The sequence below is a fragment of the Carlito syrichta genome, unplaced genomic scaffold, assembly GCF_000164805.1.
Source record: "Carlito syrichta isolate Samal-C Ts95f unplaced genomic scaffold, Tarsius_syrichta-2.0.1 Scaffold123331, whole genome shotgun sequence".
NCBI lineage: Eukaryota > Metazoa > Chordata > Mammalia > Primates > Tarsiidae > Carlito > Carlito syrichta.
This window is the reverse complement of record NW_007067427.1, coordinates 118,236-137,997: the sequence shown is the minus strand read 5'-3', so window position 1 is coordinate 137,997 and position 19,762 is coordinate 118,236. Positions and strand designations below refer to the sequence as shown.

The window sequence follows — 19,762 nt, the reverse complement described above, 5'->3', positions numbered from 1 at the left end:
CCAGGAGTTCAAGATTTGTTAGAACTAATTAATTGACCAGTATACTGAGAGCCTTAAATACATTCATATCAGATTTGTTGTGATTACAGACGTGAGTCACCATGCCTGATCTAATACTAATTTTTAGTCATATAGATAGAAGCAGGTCTCCAACAAGGAAAAATTAGGACAACCTAGTAACAGCATGAACAAGGAAAGAACAAAAAAGATGCCAACTTTCAGGTTAGCCTAGAAATTATAAAAAGGAATAACTGCTAGCTATTTTGGCTTGTATTATGCATTCAGGAAATCAATATCACTAAAGTAGCCATATATTTCCTCAGCGAGTAGATTTTTTCCTAAAGAAATAACACCAATCCTGATATAGATCATCTATAAGAGAAAAATGCTATTTAAACTCTTGTATTACCTCTTTCATCAAAATATGAACTCAACAGATTCCTAAATAATGTGATGTAATAATACCTGTGAAAACCAGTTAGTAAACTGAAAATGATCTTTGCAATAGGAGTAGGCTTCCAACAATCTCAGATGGACGCTAAACATGTCTTCTTTCTTTCCAATTTGCCAAACTTAACTCCCTCTCCTATTCAACTCTGCATATTGTAAACCCTCAAAACTTCCCACAAATCCCTTATCTAAGATTACTTTATATTTCCTATATTAATTCTACTTCACAGACAAAAAGAAAACAGATACCCCCTTCCAAAAGCTGGAAACGTCCTTAGCTTCCTACTCTCTGTTTGAATCTCATAAGTAGGAACATCCATTATCTCACACAGAGAAATAAAACAATTTACCTTCTTACTACCTCTTTTGAATCGAATCCACCATTGCTCTTTACTGGTGCTAGGGCCTAGACTTACAGTTTAAGCTTTTTTCTTCCTTATTTTCACATTCCATTTTAGTTCAATCTCTGAGTTCTGTCAAATCCATCCATTAACTATACTTACTATCCTATCCTTATACTTTATATCTTTCTAATTTCTTGCTAGAATAGCTAAAGAGCCTCTGAAGGTGCTTGCCGTCTTGAAAAAATCCAATCTACCCTTGATACTACCACCCAATCAGAGTGGTCTCATTAAAATAAAATAAAATAAAATAAAATTCTACCCGGGCACAGTGGCTCACACTTGTAATTCTAACACTTTGGGAGGCCGAGACAAGAAGATTGCCTGAGTCTGGGAGTTCGAGACCAGCCTGAGTAACATGATGAGACCTCGTCTCTACAACTAAAAAAAAAAAAAATTAGACAGATGTGGTAGCTCACGCCTGTAGTCCCAGTTACTTGGAAGGCTGAGGTCGAAGGATTGCCTGTGCCCAGCAGGTCAAGGTTGCACCAGCCATGATCCACTTATGCCTAGATGACAGAGTAAGATTCCCACTCAAAAAAAAAAAATTCTGATTGTGCCATTTGCTAAATAAAGTCTTTAAATGGCTCCCAATAATCTTCAGAAGAAAACTTAAAACCTCTCTATTTACATGATGTGGTCCCTGTCTATCTGAACAGTTTGCTATAAAACTTTTTAGATGAGTCTTAAATGCACCATTATTTTCTTCTCTCTCCATGTTCTTATCTAGAAAACACAATCTTCTTCATTCTACAATTTGGAGACTCCTCAAATGATACTTTTCAGGGGAGCTATCTTGATTCCAAGTTTACAATGGGTTAGCAGACTCTTCTATACATGGTCATATCATTTGTGCTTACTAACAGCATAGGTTCAAACACAAAGTAATTGTTTGAATCCCTGGACTCAGAATTTTTTTTTTTTTTTTTTTTTGAGATAGGGTTTCACTCTGTTACCCAGGCTGGAGTACAGTGGTATGGTCATAGCTCACTGCACCTTAAACTCCTGGAGGCAAGTGATCTTTCCATCTGTGCCTTCCAAGTAGATGGGACTACAGGTGCGTACCACCATGTCTGGCTAATTTTCATATTTTTTGTAGAGACGGAGTCTTGCTTTGCTACCCAGGTTGGTCTTGGACTCCTGGCCTCAAGCAATCCTTGGCCTCTTAAAGTGCTACAATTACAAGCCTCCCAAAGTGCTGAGATTACAAGCATGAGTCACTGCCCGTGGTCAACAAAAGAATTTAAAATGCATGGATTATGCCATAATTTCTGTATTCCTGGTCCAGAGTAGATATTTAATAGATATTTTTATTAAAACAAAAAACCTGTACATTTAATAGCAAAAATATATGTATTACATATCTTCAATATTTATTAGCCTTTTTGGTATTCTTCACTAATACTGCTAAATAACAATTACTTGGTTGTAAAATTGTGTTAGTTCATTTATACTACATACATTTATTGCCTAACTAACACCCTAACGGGTAATAAGCAAAGCTACTCAGTGTAAAAAAAAGTCAACTTTTGCTTTACTATGGAAATTGCCATCAAGATTATATGGGTATAGTTGGCTTTGGCAGCAATTTCTACATAGGACAAATTTGTTGATATTCAGGCATGATAATAATATTTGAATTAAAGATAGAGAAACGGTTGTGGACCTACCATCTCCACATAAAAGAAGTAGCTTTTAAAGTTTATATTTAAGAATTTATATTCTTCCAAGTGTGAGGTTTAGTCTAATTCTAAAATAAAAATATGTAATAAATAGGATTTCAAAGAAACAAACAAAAATGTATATTAAAGTGGCCTCCTTATACCTGTTGATAGAAGAAATTCAAAGTTGGCTTGTCTTCAGTAAACTGGTTTAGAAATCCTTTTGGCAAATAACGAATTCTCAATTCATATCTAAAAGATAATTCACAAAATAGAACAATTAGAGATAAGTCATTTTTTCAATTCATAGTCTACAATTACAGTATTACTGCTAATTACTCTGAAGGATGATTTTAAAAATAAGAAAATCAATTCATCTTTAAATGTAAATTTTTTACTTTTCAGTGCAAAGAAAGTACAAATATCATAATTGTATTACATCTCAGCAACTCTTCTAGGAGATAGAGCAAGATGAGAATTCCAAAAGTCCCTCCAACCCCATAGGTCAACTCTCCACCACTGCCAGGAGAAGAACCGTCCTCACTTCTACCACCTTCCATGAGCTTCCCTAAGTCTAAATTTACACCACTGGAATCGCACAGTATGTACTATTTGCTCAGGAACCTAAACAAACCAACATCACCAAAATGCTCTTTCCATCTTTCCCAATCTGTGTGTATCTGGGTGTCTGCCCACATTAACACTTTTTTTTTTTGAGTCGGAGTCTCACTCTGTCGCCCAGGCTGAAGTGCAGTGGCATGCTCACGGCCACCACAGCCTCGACCTGCTGGGCTCAGGTGATCCTTCCGCCTTAGCCTTCCAAGTAGCTAGAACCACAGGCATGCGCCATCACACCGGGCTAATTTTTTTATTTATTGTAGAGACGAGGTCTTACCATGATGCCCAGGCGGGTCTCGAACCCCTGGACTCAGGCAATCCTCTTGCCTCAGCCTCCCAAAGTGCTGGGATTAAAGGCATGAGCCACCATGCCTGGTTTCACATTAACACTCTTACATGTCTTTCGGTGAACATATGTATACATTCTGTTGTGTATATATCTAGGAATACAATCATTGGATCATAACAAATATATACACTAGGTTTAGCAGAGATTATCAAACAACATGTCAAAGAGGTTGTAACAATTCATACTCTCAAATTAGTACAACCTCTATGGAAAGTGTTATGGAGATTACTCAAAGAACTAAAAGTAGACCTACCATTTGATCCAGCAATCCCACTACTTGGTATCTACCCTAAGGAACAGAGGTCATTATATAACAAAGACACCAGTACCTGTATGTTCACTCATTCTCTCTCTCTCCCTCTCTCTCTCTTACACACACACACACACACACACACACACACACACACACACACACACACACACACACACCTACATAGCCATAAAAAAGTATGAAATCTTGTCCTTTGCAGCAACATGAATGGAGCTGCAGATCATCATCCTAAGTAAACTGACTCAAGAATACCATACATCCTCACTTGTATGTGGGGATGAAAATAACAGACATTGGTGACACTAATAAGGGGGAATGGCCACCTGAGACCCAATTCCCACCACTACACAATATGTCCATGTAAGGAATACACATGTGTACCCTCTGAATCTAAAATTAAAAAAAAAAAAAAGACAAAAAACATTTCATACTCTCACCAGCATGGCGGTGTTCTGGTTCCTCTATACCCTTGCCTCCACTTGGTATTTTCTAACTTTCTCATGGTGGTTTTAATTGACATTTTCTTGATAATTAATTAAAATGAGCACATCTTCATGTATTTTTTTTTTGAGTTGGAGTCTCACTCCGTCGCCCAGACTGGAGTGCAGTGGTATGCTCACGATCACCCAAGTGCTGACCTGCTGGACTCAGGCGATCCTTCCGCCACAGCCTTCCAAGTAGCCGGAACTACAGGCATGTGCTACCATGCCTGGCTAATTTATTTATTTATTTTTTGATTTATTGTAGCAAAGAGGTCTCACCAAATTGTCCAGGCTGTTGTCGAACCCATGGCCTCAGGCAATCCTCTCACCTTGGCCTCCCAAAGTGCTGGGATTACAGGCTTGAGCCATCGCACCCAGCCCTTCATGTATTTTTGGGCCATTCTGCATATCTTCTTTGGGGAAATATTTGTCCAACAGTGAATAAAAGAGGCAAAATTTTCTTCTTGTTTTTCCTACTGAATTATCTGCCTTTTCTTTACCAACCTCCTAGTGACTTGTAGATATTCTTTATATATTCTGGATGTGAGGTCTTTGTTAAACATGGCGAATATCCTTTCCTGTTCTGTGGCTTGCCTTTCTTAACACTATCTTTTTATTATCACTGTTTAAAATTTGTTTGTTTTTTTTCCTGAGACTGAATCTCACTCTGTCACCCAGGTTGAAGTGCAGTGATACGATCCTGGGCTCAAGCAATCCTCCTGCCTTAGCCTCTCTAGTAGCTACGACTACAGGCACATACCACCACACTATCTAATTTTTTTACTTTTTTGTAGAGACAGGGTCTCGTTTTGTTGGCCAGACTAGTCTCAAACTCCTGGGCTCAAGCAATCTTCCCTCCTTGATCTCCAAAGTGCTAGGACTACAGGCATAAACCACTGTGCCTGCCCTTTTTAAAGTTTCAATGGAATCTTTTGAGGAAGAAAAATTCAACACACACACACACACACACACACACACACACACACACACACACACAGGTTCTGCTGAGATTTTTAAATGTCTATGTCATTAAAATACACAATTGACAAACGGTTAAGTTCCATTTTACTTTTACTCTCAGAAGGAGTTTAATAACTTACTGTAGATAGTCTATATTGGGTCATTATTATAAAAGCATAATAGATTTCATTTATTTTGAATTTAGAACTTACCAGGCACTTAACTACTTTATATGCACTATTTCTCTTAACAAATATAATAACCAGAGAAGAGAAGTGTCATGAATTGCATTTTGCAGACTAAAAAAAAAATGAAGCTCAGCAAGAAAAGGAATCAGTTCCAAGGTTACATGTTCAGGATTTGAACTGGTCCCAGGAGGCTTTTGGTGTTAATGTTACTTCTATTTTAAATATAAGGAAACTAAAGTCCAAAATCAAGCACTGGGCAGTTTGGCTCCACATACATTCTCTTAACAGTTAATATTGATGATGATATCAACTATCATTTACCGAATACTTAGTCTATGACAGAAACTGTGATAAATATTTTACACAAGTGACTTCTTTTGAAGGGAAGCAGAAAGAACAAGGGCTCTGGATCAAGGCCACCTATGCCTGAATTCTGGCCACGTAATGTATTCACTGTCAGCCATGACCTTTCTGTGCCTCAATTTCCTCTCAAGGATGCTGGGAGAAATAAATGAGTCAGTAAATGCAAAACATTCAGAACAGTCTGGCATATCATAATAAATGACCTCAAAGGTTTATGTTAGTAATTACTCAATAAATATTTATTTTGGCATTAATCAGGTCTCGGGAACAGCTGCGGTGGTTATAAAGTCAACAGTGAATAAAAGAGGCAAAATGCTGGCTCTCAAAAAGTTTGTATTTTTGTGGCAGAAGTCAGGCAGTAAATACACAGATATGTGTCAGGTGAAGAAATGTTATAAAAACAAAGTAAGGAGAATAACAAATGATGAAGTATTTCATAAAAGTAGTCAATGACGGACACCCTGATACAGTGATATTTAAGCAAAGATCTATATAAAGGAGGTGAGGAAAGGGGATATACAGTTATGTGCAGGAGAAAGAGATCAGATAGAACAGACTGTGTAAAGGCCTTGGGGATAGAGGATTCTTGGGACAGCAAATGCAGCAAGGGCAAATGTGGGCAATAAACAGAAATGAGGCTTCGGAGAAAGGTGGAATCATGAAGGCCCCTGCAAATCTTGGCTGTGGGGTTCTTTGTTAGTAAGGAAGGAAGCCACTGACATGCTGTGAGCAGAGCAGTGACATCACAGGATTTTCATTTTTCATGATCAGGGTATTTACCACAGAGAAGAGACACCAGGGGTCAAAGGAAGAAGTAGAGAGATTAGGAAGGCAACTGCCAAGACCCTGAGTGAAAAAGAATAACCAGGTTAATGTTCACCTATTTTCACATATAGGGAAAAAGAATTTTAGGGAATTATGTAATCTTCCCAAGGTCCCACAACTTCCTCTGCAAGAACTTGCATGAATTTTCAAAGGCAGAATGAAGCTAGGAGAAGGCACCTATGGCTTAAAAACAGAAAGGAACTCAAATTGAGCTTGCTTATGTGAAGGTAGACAGGGTCTTTAGATCATGTTAAGAATCTCAGTCCCTGCTTCTTCAACACACTACAGTCTAGCATATTTCACACACAATCCTAATGAAACTTTCCTCAAGGTCATCTAATTTGATTCCAGTCCAATCATCTCATCCCCATCCATAAACTCAAAGCCTGATACCCAATTTCTACTGTCCACTACAGCTGACATCTCCACTTCTCTTCCATGAAGCTCATCATTTTCCATACACTTCTGTTATTATTTTAAGAGTCTCGGCCAGGCATTGTGGCTCACGCCTGTAATCCCAGCATTTTGGGAGGTTGTGTACAATTCAAGACCAGCCTAGGCAACATAATGAGACCTCTTCTCTACAAAAAATTTAAAAAATGAGCCAGGCATGGTGGAGCATGCCTATAGTTGCAGCTACTCGGAAGGCTAAGGTGGAAGGACCGCCTGGCTGTGGTGAGCCGTGATCATGCCACTGCACTCTACCCTGGGCCCAGAGTGAGACTCCGGCTCATATAAATAAATAAATAGTCTGGTTGTATCCTGATACACATTTCTACTTCTCTGCTATATGACTTTCAATGGATTCCCAAATAGCAGCTAAATACTATACCCAAAATAAAATTCTTTTGCTCCTACTTTTAGGCAATATATTCCTATTATGCCACTATCACCTAGCTTCATCAATCTCACTACCAAAAGAGCACTAAGATACCCACAAGCTAACCAACTAAGGATAGAAAGAAATATAAGATATGTTTTTGAAAAGCTGAGTTAGATTAACAATATGATAATCCTTACTGAAAAGGATTAGCTAGCTACTTTGTGTGTAGTAAAATAGACAAAGTAGAAGTCCACAAAACAACACAGATGGCTCTTATCAAAATGTGGTGTGAACAGTTCATTCTTAAAATAGACTTCCAACTTGAAAAATGATAAGAAAGACTGAGGCCAGGGACTGTGGCTCATGCCTGTAATACCAGTCGCTTTGGGAGGCTGAGGCGAAAGGATCACTTGAGGCCTGGAGTTTAAGACCAGCCTGGGCAACATAGTGAGACCTCATCCTACAAAATAAAAATAAAAATAAGCTGGGCACAGTGGTGTTTGCCTGAGCCCTAGGTACTCAAGAGGTTGAGGTAGGTAGTATACTTGAGCCCAGTGAGCTCAAGGTTACAGTGAGTTATGATCACGTCACTGCCCTCCAGTCTAGATGATAGAATGAGATCTTGTATCAGAAAAAAAAAAAGAAAAAATGAAAACAGAAATTTGTAATTTAGCAAAAATTATGGCAATGATCACTGCAAGACAGAATCATCAATGAATACTAACAACAGTGGTTGAAAATGTAAGTATTTTCTCAGAAGCTATTTCTTGACAAAGGGGAAATAATAATTTTATAGTGGAGAAACCTAGCTAACAATGATCCAAGGTAGAATGACCTGTAAATTGTGTCATACTATTATGAACTTCTTTACATGACACAATGAGAAGGGTATAACATCTTGGCTTTGGTAGTTTTGCCAAAAATGCATAGCCTTAATATAAGCAAGAAAAAACATACCAAATTCAAATAAAGGAACAAAATACAAATAACCAATAAATATTCTACAAAAGTGTCAAGGTCATAAATGACACATACAGACTGAGGAACTGTCTCAGATTAGAGAAGACCTAAAGAGACATGACTGTGAATTGGCAATGTAGTATTCTGCACAGGTTCCTGGGCCAGAAAAGGGACAGTAAGTAGGAAAACTGGGAAATGTGATAAGGCTTGTAGACTCATTAATAATAATGGCAATATTAACTTCCTGGTTTTCTTTTTGTTTTTTTTTTTTGAGTTTGAGTCTCACTCTGTCACCCAGACTGGAGTGCAGTGGCCGCTCCCAGCCATCGCAGCCTCGACCTGCTGGGCTCCGGCAATCCTTCTGCCTCAACCTTCCAAGTAGCTGGAACTACAGGCGTGCGCTACCACGCCCGGCTGATTTTGATTTATTGTAGAGATGAGGTCTCGCCAAGTTGCCCAGGCAGGTCTCGAACCCATGGGCTCAGGCAATCCACTCACCTCAGCCTCCCAAAGGCGTGGGATTACAGGCTGAGCCATCAAGCCTGGCTAACTTTCTGGTTTTAATAGCTGTACCATTTTTATGTAAGATTTAACACTTAAGAAAGCTGGCTGAAGGATACACAGGACTTCTGCATACTATTCTTACAACTTTTGATACATACTGAGAATCTTTAAATTTCCACACACATAGGACTCACTATTCAGTGGCTTTGGTAACAAATACACTCTACCCCCTACACCCACCACCACCAGTTTTAAGCCAGCTTGGTCAATAAATATCAGATACAAAGGAATACACCTACTTGAAACTAATTTTAAAGCACCTTTAATCAATCAGCTGACACTTGCCTCGATGAACGTGCATCTTCACGTCAACTAATTGGGGTAGCTCCTTCTCTAACTCAGCCAAACAGAAACTAACTCTCAAGAATATGCTTCTAAATACCAACTGATCAAGAACAATCTACCCTGGATAACCATGCTTCTATACTTGATGCTAATCCATTCCCACCTCTGAAAGCTGGCCAACTGCTAAACTTTATGCTTCCAGAAACCTTTTATAATATCAGAAGTGTGTTCTCCTCTGGGAGATGGTAATTGATCGGCAGAGCTTCCCTTAAGAGCACAATAAAGTCATTTTTTCTCTGATTCAGATAATGAATGATCATGATCTTAGTCATGGACAATATATAAATAATAAAATTGTTTTTTATTTAAAGCAAGAAAATGATTATGAGAAAAGTCAGGATATTGGTTATCCATGGACACAAGAACAGAGAACTGGGAATGAGCACATCTCTAATTAAATGGGCTACCATTCACCAATTTATAGACAAAGACAAATATGTTGATGATAGGACACACATAAAGAAAGAGGAGAACTGTGTACTGGTAATAGTGAAGACATTATGATCATGAACTTATATGTACTTAACAATATAGCCTTATACTCATAAAGAATCAGAAGATAGCTACTCAGAAAAGAAAAAAAATAAAAGTAAAGCAACTACTGAAGATGTCATTTTTCAAGCAGACAAAATTTGAACAACATAACCTTAAAATAACATGACAATATGCCTGAAAAAATGCACACCAACACACTTACCCTCTTTATAACAGAGAATATACATTCTTTTCAAAAAGGATAAAAACAACTAAATACTAAGGCAAAAAAATTATGTGAACATAAGAAAAATATCAACATCATAAAAACGTTACTTTTCCTATAATACAACAAAATAAATCAATCTTTTTTAAAGCACACAAAGTCAAAATCTAAATAATACACCCCTAAATAACCATACAGTTTCCTCCAAAACCCTTGAAATAACAAAATATTGATTAATAATAAAATTCTATCAAAATTGTGGGACACAGCCAAAGCAAAACTTAAAATGACAATGTACAGTCCAATACATTTATCAGAAAATATAAATGAATGAAACAAGGGAATTAGGTGTTCAATTTATAAATAAATAAACAGAAATAATAAAATATAAGACAACCCTCATAAGAGCAACAAACTATAGAGTAAGAATTGACTTAATAAAGATGACACAAAGGCTTTGTGGAGAAGATATTAGAAGACATCAAAGACAATGGACAGAGATGCCATTGGTCAAATCCAGATAAGAGGAAACTTGTAGGATAAACAGCACAGTTCCTCAACAAACTATAAACAAGAAGGAAAAACTGAATGAAGATGGTATAGATTAGAAAAGACTTAATCAATAATGTATAGACGTAATATGGATTCTAATTCAAATAATTTATCTTTAAAGTTTTTGCCATATTTACTAAACAAGTAGAAATCTGAATTCTGACAGAATGCTTTATGAAATTAAGAATAATTTTTAGAAATTTTAATCATTTTTTTCACAGTTTTTGGTGTTATGATAGTAAAACAGTCCATATTATATTTTAGAGCAGTGGCTCTTATCTTAACCTTGGGAGATTCTGTCCCTTCCTCATTTTCCGTAGGGGATATTTGGCAGTAACTGGACACATTTTTGCTTGTTTTAATGGGGGGAGGTGTGGGCTCCTGTCATCTAGTAGGCAGAAGTCATACAATGTACTGATTGTACTGAGAAGCTTCCTACAACAAAGAGTTATTTGGCCTAAGATGTCAACAGTGCTAAGGCTGAGAAACCTGGTGTAAGAGACATATACTAAATATTTATGGATGAAATGATATGATGTATGGAATTTACTACAAAATAATACAGGATGTTGGAGAGGAAAAAGGCAGGAAACAAAATGACCATGAGTTGATAATTGTTGAAACTGGGTGGAAAGTATATGGGGTCTCACTATTACAATTCTATCTACTTTTGTATATACTTGAAATTTTCATAATTAAAATTAACAAAAAAGGAAAGCATGTTATCATGCTGTGGATAGAGCATTTTAAAGTCTAAAATATTTCTGTCAGTTTATAACATTGTTACCAAAAATGAGTCATATGAATCACTCATAAAAAATCTGAAAACAGAATGTTGTCACCTCTCAAAATTTCTCCAATAAAAGCATCTGATGTTATAAAATGAAATTACACTTCAAAATCAAGTCTACTGAAAGGAATGATCAGGGCATACAGAAATTTACTGGCCAAATTTTAACAAACTTACATAATTGGTGACTGCTAATAAAAAATCAGCACCATGATCAACCAAGCACAGCCAATGGTATCACTTCTTCGAATTAATTATGCATATCTTTGTGAAGAATGTTTGTAGTGATAACAACCATTAAAATGCAATTAAAACATAAAATGAAAGACAACATAATGAAGATAGAAAGATATAACATTGTAAAATATGCAATATCTCAAGATTTTAATTTAATTCCAGTCATTTTCAGTATTATTTTGACAGGAGGGAACCCTTGGCGAAATAATAATCCATAAATAACTAAGAATTTGGGGAAAGGAAAGAATTCAGAGGCACTCAGTTATGATGCTATATAGCCATGAGAAGGACGACGGGAGATGACCGGAAGGCAAGTGGGAGAGGAGAGAGAGAATCAGCAAACAGAAAGACCCTAGAGGAGAAAGAACAGGGAAAGAAATACAGGAAGTACAGCCCAGGCTTTAATTGCAAAATTGGTGGGCAAGGCTTCCTTTTCATTTTCTTACACATTGTTACAGCAACAAAAGAGTACACCAAAGGGTGAGCAGGGGGGTTGGGAGTTAAAGCAAAGAGTATAAAACTTCAAAGAAGAAACACTAAAACAATGGTTTTCAAAGAAAAGGGACTTATTTACCATGGTATTGGCAGTGTCAGGCATTGAGGCATCCAGTAAGTGTTTAATAAATAAATTAGTAAGTTTCAAAGTCCATCCTGCTTTGGAAAGGTATCACTTTCAAACTTGTTGGAGTGTTCCTCTGTTTATTGTCTTATTTCCTTAAGTCTTTTGAAGAGCTCTTCTTGAATTCAATATCGTAAAGAAAGACTGGCTTTTTTTTTTGAGTCAGAGTCTCACTCTGTCGCCCAGGCTGGAGTGCAGTGGCAAGCTCACAGCCATTGCAGCCTCGACCTGCTGGGCTCAGGCGACCTTTCTGCCTCAGCCTTCCAAATAGCTGAAACCACAGGCGTGTGCCACCACCCCCGGCTAATTTTTATTTACTGTACAGACGTTGTCAAGTTGCCCAGGCTGGTCTCGAACCCCTGGATTCAGGCAATACTCTCACCTCTGCCTCCCAAAGTGCTGGGATTATAGGCATGAGCCACCACATCTGTCAAGATTGGCTTTCCAAATTAAGGTATATGCATGTGAAATGTCATCTCAAGATAACACAGAAAACTGTATCAAAATATAACCTAAAAGGTTTTCAACTATCATTATTCACATTTCCTTTTGCATCTTTGAAATAGGTCACCTTTCCTCTGTATAAAATACTTTTTCTCCTGCTACAGTCTAGGGGGAAAAAAGGCATCTCTTTCCAGAGTGAAGAAGTATTAAACAGCAGTGGCAAGAGGAGCACTAAGCAGAAGAATGTGAACCACATCTTGATAATAATAAAAAGGACTTTCTTCTTCATTTTTCTGAAAAAGTCCACAATGCTTTCTTAAACAAGAGAGGCTTCTCTTAGACCTGAGCCTTTGTCAAAGCCTTGAATTTAACACCTGAAAGCACTAATTATATCTGATTAACCCAGTCAGAAGCCAGATTGCTCAATGTAGGTGATTTCAGATTAACTAAAATTTATTTAACTAAATTGTTTTTGTTTTTATATTATTTTATTTTTTATTTTAAAGATGTGGGGTACAATTCAGGGTTAGGTATACAAGTGGTCATCATACAGATAAAGTTTGGGCCTCCCTTTGGACCCATTTTGCCTGGTTTGAGATCAGATACCCTTATTGATGTTGTGACCCCCCCACCCCAAGTCCCATCCCCAGCAGTATCCCACTACTACCAATCCCTCTCTTACATTATTATGGTAAATGTTCAGGGTCCCCTTATAAGTGAGAACATGTGGTACTTTGTACTTTGTTTCTGTGATAGATCACTGAGTATGATAGACCCTAAATCCATCCAGGTTGCTGCAAAGTTCCTATGTTTGTCCTTCTTTATGGCTGCATAATATTCCACTTTGTATATGTAACATTTTTTTTATCCAGTTCAGTTTCAATAGGTTCTGAAATATGGTTGGTTCCATGTTTTTGCTATTGTGAATGGTGCTGCAATAAACATGCGTGTGCAGGTATCTTTTCTGTAGAATGATTTGAGTTCCTCCAGGTATAGTCCCAGTAGGGGGATTGTTGGGTCATATGGGAGGTGAATGTCAAGTTCTTTTAGAAATCACTACACTGTTTTCCAAAGAGGTTGCATAGTTTGCATTCCCACCAGCAGTGTAGAAACAGTTAACTAAAATTTAATTATGCTAATGCAAAATTTTAAAGTTTAAGTGTGTTTGATGAAAAATTTTCAAAACTGTATGATACCTTTTGCTTTATTATGAACTAAGTATGGCAGCTTAATTTAAATTTTTTTGCCTGACTCAAGCCTCTAATAAATCCTACCTACTTAACTAGGCTCTCTCAGCAGCCCAAAAACAGGTTAACCTTCCTCTGCCCTGGGACTGACTGGGGGAGTTCTGGGGACAGACATGGATACAAACGCACACTATAGAAGGGATTTTCAAAATTAGCCTCAGACCCCAAGGTTCAACACAAATTGTTTTGGAGCCTGCGGGAATTGGGTAGAACTGGTGGTCCCCGCTGCCAAGACTCTGGGCCTTCCAATTACCTCTGATGAAATGTTTCATTCCCTTGTTTACATGTTCCATACAGTCTTACCCAACATAAGTGCTTCCAAAAATATTCTTGCTATGTTTTATATAAAGTAATCACACTATATGCCAATTTCTGGGACTTTTATTTTTTTATTTATTTCTGAGTTGGAGTCTTACTCCGTCACCCAGGCTGGAGTGCAATGGCACGCTCACAGTCACCCCAGCATCGACCCGCTGGGCTCCAGCGATCCTTCCACCTCAGCCTTCCAAGTAGCCGGAAATACAGGTGAGCATTACCACACTCGGCTAAATTTTTTGACTTATTGTAGAGATGAGGTCTTGCCAAATTGCCAGGGTTGGTCTCGAACCCGCAGGCTCAGGAAATCCACCTCGGCCGCCCAAAGTGCTGGGATTACAGGCTGAGCCACCATCCCGGCCTTTTTTATTTTAATTGACGTAAAATCCACATAAAATATTAACCATTTTAAAGTACAGAGTTCAGTGGTATTTAGTGTACTCACAAAGTTCTGCTTGAACATACTTTAGTCACATGACATTATATGACTAGGCTTTATCTATATTGCTGCATGTACCTGCAGGTTATTCATTTTGACCTATGTGACATTCCACTGTGTGAATATTCCTCAAGTGACTTAACTGTCAGTGCTTATTCTATGAACATTCTTGCCTAATACAGCCAGAGCTAGAGTCTCTCAAAGACAGAACCTGAAATAGAACTTCAGGATGGTAGGGTATGCAATGCTGTGATATTCAAAAGGGTTCTAAGTAGGTTGCCCTATGATTTTAACTATTTACACACCTCCTAGCAGTATAGATAAGACTCTGTCAGATACACAACCTCTCCAGCTATCAATACTTTCAGACAACTTATTTTTTTGCCAACTGGCAAGAGAATCTCATTGTGGTCTAGATTTCCATTTCCCTCAACAATAATTAAGTTGATATTGCCATCTATGATTACTGGTCAAATTTGTTTTCTCTTTGATGAAAATATCTTCATGTCTCTTGACCATTTATTATTAGGGTATCTGCAATTTTTTTTCATCCATTCATTCATTCATTCATTCATTGTAAGATGAGGTCTCACCAAGTTGCCTGGGCTGGTCTTGAACCCACGGGCTCAGGCAATCCATTCGCCTCTCAAAGTGCTGGGATTACACAGGCTGAGCCACTGAGCCCGAACTGCAATTTCATATTGATCAGTAGAAGAACTCTTAACCTTATCCTTTGTTGATTACATTTGTTATAAGTATCTTCTACCACTTTGAAACTTGTTTTGGTACCTTAAATATATATCTTTTGCAGAATGTCTTAATCTTAATACAGTAAAATATGCCATTCTTTCTTTCTGTAGTGAAAATGTGGTGATCTTTAGAATATCTTCCTACTCCAGGTCCAGTGACATATTCAACTATACTTTCCATTAAACTTCTTTTTTGAAAGTTTTGCTTGTAATGTTTCACTGCTTGCCCACCTCATGTAGATTTCTGTGTATTGTTTGAGGTGGGATCCACTTTTGTTCAACTTCTCATTTCAAGAATAGAGCCATTTATCAAACCAGCTTTTCTTTCCCCAATGACAAGTCATGACACAGCTCTCTAAAGTCATCCTGCCTGAGACACTTCTGATCAAATACATGTGTTGTAAGCTAGCTTACTGAGGCATTTGAAGAACTGAAGACTCAAGTGAACAAGTTTATATCTCAGGCTTATTCAACAATATGAAAGACCCTATAGCAGACAGCAAAAGAACAATCTATGTTCAAAAGCTTCACAGAAATGGAAATTTACACCCAATTATAATGATGAGTTCTGGTACTTTCATTCGAATATTACTTCTCAGAATTAAAGCTAAAACTGCAGTTGCCCTCACATACCCACCTATGAACTGAGATGTCTGCAAGTAAGAGAAAAAAATTATGTCATATTCTACTTCTTGAGCTACAAATCTAATACAGTAGTAGAAAGGAAATAGTTGGAATTACATCCAATCTCCACTCTGTCACCCATTTAAACACTACGACATCTGGGGAAAGTTATCAAGCCTCTCTAAATTATAGCTTTCTCATGAGTAAAACGGTAAAAACAGTGTACCTACTTGATAAGACTATCATAATACAAATTAATTTTGATGAAATACATCAAGTGCTTACTTAGCACAATGTCTGACATGTAGTAAGCACATGTGTTAATATGGTAATACTGTTAGTAATTTAAACCAATATTGTTTGGTTCCGAGTTGAATACAAATTTCTACACCATCACATTACTTTGCCTCTTGGTCTACTTTACAATTGCATTATCAATACATTCATTTGTTCAATTTGTACTCAAATGATTTTTATTGGGTGCCTACTGCATACCAGGCACAGGGCAGGTAATAACACAAAGTCCCTGAGGGAGAAAAATAAACAAACATATAATTTTAATCCCAATAAGTCTATTAAAATATTAACAGAGTACAAGCTGATAAAAGATCATAAGGAGCTTCAGGCAGGCAGTGAGCTCTTTAGGCAGCCAGTTGGAGAAGGCCACATGGAAGTGGTAACAGTTAAGCACTTGCCCAAAATAAGGGGAGGTTCCAGCCATGCTTGCAAAGGGCTGAACACACTCAGCAGAGTCATATGAAATTCCAAGACCCCAATAAGGAACAAGCATGGATGTTCAAGAACCAGTAAGAAAGCCAGGGAGGCTAGAGTCGAGTAAGTAAAAAGTTGACAAATATAAAGGCAAAAGGGGACGTGAGACAAAGGAAGCATTAGTTAAGAAGGAGGGCTAGACTACTCAACAATTAACAAAAACGATAATACAGAAGAAACCACCAAATCAGATCCCAATCTGAATAGTTATGAAATAATTCTAAAATACATTAAATAGTTTAATGCAACACAGAAATTTCAAAGGAACCAGTGTTACCAGAGTGGAGGAAGGAGAGGAACAGGAGGAGGAGATAAGAACTGTGAAGTAAACTCTAGAGCTTGCTATGGGTGTGATGAGAAGCTGCTTGCAGTTTCTAAGCCAGAATGATTTACATATTTAATTAGAAGGCTTACATTCTAAGAGATCCATCAGCAAATCCTGCCAGCTCTACCTTAAAAATTCATCCTGTACTCTTACCACAGCCGTTACCATTCCCTATTCCACCATCTCTTAGGATTTTTGCTTGGATTACTGCAATAACTTGTTTATCAGTTTCCCCGTGTCTATCCAACCAAATTGATGCCAAAGGCAAGTCTAGGGAAAATAGAAAGAAAAGAGATTACTGGAACACCCCACAATTTTAAGGCTAAGGAAGGGAAGACTATGAATGGTCAACAAATTAGAAGAAAAACCAACAGTCTGGTATCCAGGAAGCTAAGTGAAGAATATTTATTACATCCTTGGTGAAATGAGCCTTTTATTATTATATAGTTACACTCTATATCCCTAATAATGATTTTTCAAATGTTTTCATAGGATATTAATAGAGTAACACCAAAGTTTTTCTCCTCTGGTTATTATTTGCCTGGTATACTTTGTTCCTTCCTACTTATGTTTTGTGTAGGAGTTCTGCAAATTAAAAAGCAGTATTCATCATTATTTTGTCTTAGGGAGCCAATGCATATTTAGATCTATCCAGTTTTTTTCTTCTTGCATCTGAAACCATTCTTTTCATTTTCCTTTTTCCTGAGATTTTTGTCAGGGGTTTCTTTGGTGGTAAATTCTCTAAGTAAAATGTATCTATCTCATCCTGTTCTTAAATGGTAATTTAACTAAGCAAACAAATACAGGTTGTCAGTTACTTTTTCTCAGCACTTTGAACATTTGTTTCCACTACGTTCTAGGCATCTACTATTGCTGTTGAAAAGTCTAAATTTTTCTCCTGTTGTTTTTAACACTGTCTTTTTCTCTGGTGCAACAATATTTTACTATAATTTGCCAAAGCAATAATTTAGTTTTATTAACTTTGCTTAGAATTTTATGTTAATTCTGTATTTGTATGTCATTGATTCTAGAATATTCTCAACCATTTATTTCCTCTTCCTTATTCTTTTTTATTCTCTTCTTCTAGAGTTTCTATTAGAAGTAAGTTGATCGGCAGGGCATGGTGGCTCACATCTATAATCTCAGCACTTTGGGAGGCAGAGGCGAGAGGACTGCCTGAGCCCAGAGGACTGCCTGAGCCCAGGGGTTTGAGACCAGCGTGGGCAACTTGGCGATACCTTGTATTTACAATAAACTGAGAAAAATTAGCCAGGCGTAGTGGTACATGCCTGTAGTTCCAGCTACTTGGAAGGCTGAGGCAGAAGGATTGCCAGAGCCCAGCAGGTCAAGGCCTGGGTGACAAAGTGAGACCCTAGGGGGGCAGGGGGCACACCAGGAAGGGAAGGAAGAAAACCAATTAAATAGGCAAGCTGATTTTGAAAACCTGTACTATGAAGTCAGTCAGCTAAATTCAAATCAAAGCTGTGTCACAAACTATCCATGTGACTGTAAGTTTATCAATGTTGTTGTGCCTCTGGTTTTCATCTGTAAAATAGGTATAAAAGTCTTTAACTCATAAGGCTTAGGATGAATTAATGAAATACACATTTAAGTTCTCTCTTACAGCATATAGCTGGCCTAGTGCGTGGTTCTTAGCAGCCACTCATGATGACAATATACCAAGGTTGCCATAATCAAAATTATTAACCACACAGCAGCACCTTGATCATCCTTCATTAGAGCAAGGTTAGTCTTTGAAAGATTCAATCTAGCCCAGTCTAAATGTTTCTTCCTTTTGAGAATTCAGGACCCATTAAATAAGATAGTGCTTACTCAATTTTACTTGAAATAAGGTAAAATAAATTGGCTTCAAAGAACAAAATTCAAAGATGTAGGTTCAACCAATATTTTATTAAGCACTAAAAATATCATTATAATAAGGTTTGCCTCTGCTATGTCTACTAAGATAATAGAATTGTGTTAAATAAAAGTACCCTGTGACGGAATGATCATCTAAGCCCAGGAGTTCAATACCAGCCCAGGCAACACAGTCAAACCTCCATCTTTAAAAACAAAACAAAACAAAAAACCATAGGTATTTTTATCTAACTTTTAGATATTCTTTGTTTTTAAATACTTACTTGCTTAGCCAACTAAACCAAACTATACTCTCAAGGAATATTTTGTTAGCTCAGTTCCAGCTATGTATTACATTTTAAAATACAACTATATTTCTTTGATGAACTCGGTAACTAGAAATAATTTTATTCAAATGAAGATTAATTTACTTAAACATGTTTCCTTTTCTTTTAAAATGTCTATACTGCCCGGGTGCAGTGGCTCAAGCCTATAATCTCAGCACTTTGAGAGGCCAAGGTGAGGGGATTGCCTGAGCCCACAGGTTTGGGAACAGCCTGGGCAACTTGGCGAGACCTCCTCTCTACAATAAATTTTTTTTAAAAATTAGCTGGGCGTGGTAGCACATACTATAGTTCCAGCTACTCAGAAGGCTGAGATGGAAGATCGCTTGAGTCCAGCAAGTTGACGCCAGGGTGGCCATGAGCGTGATACCACACTCCAGCCTGGGCAATGGAGTGACACTCCAACACCCAAAAAAAAAAAAAGGCCAGCCGGGCTCGGTGACTCAGTCTGTAATCCCACGCCTTTGGGAGGCTGAGGTGAGTGGATTG

The 19,762-nt window shown here is 37.5% G+C and overlaps 1 protein-coding gene across 10 annotated transcripts in view; it reads right to left on the bottom strand.

Annotated features, from left to right (window-relative positions):
• Positions 1–19,762, bottom strand: part of PTK2 (protein tyrosine kinase 2) — a 286,007-nt gene that overhangs the window by 172,913 nt on the left and 93,332 nt on the right. For all 10 annotated transcript variants that reach the window (XM_021707659.1, XM_021707660.1, XM_021707661.1 and 7 more), the window contains one exon: positions 2,677–2,764. In XM_021707659.1, the coding sequence (XP_021563334.1) occupies positions 2,677–2,764 (88 nt within the window). The remainder of the gene's footprint in view (positions 1–2,676; positions 2,765–19,762) is intronic.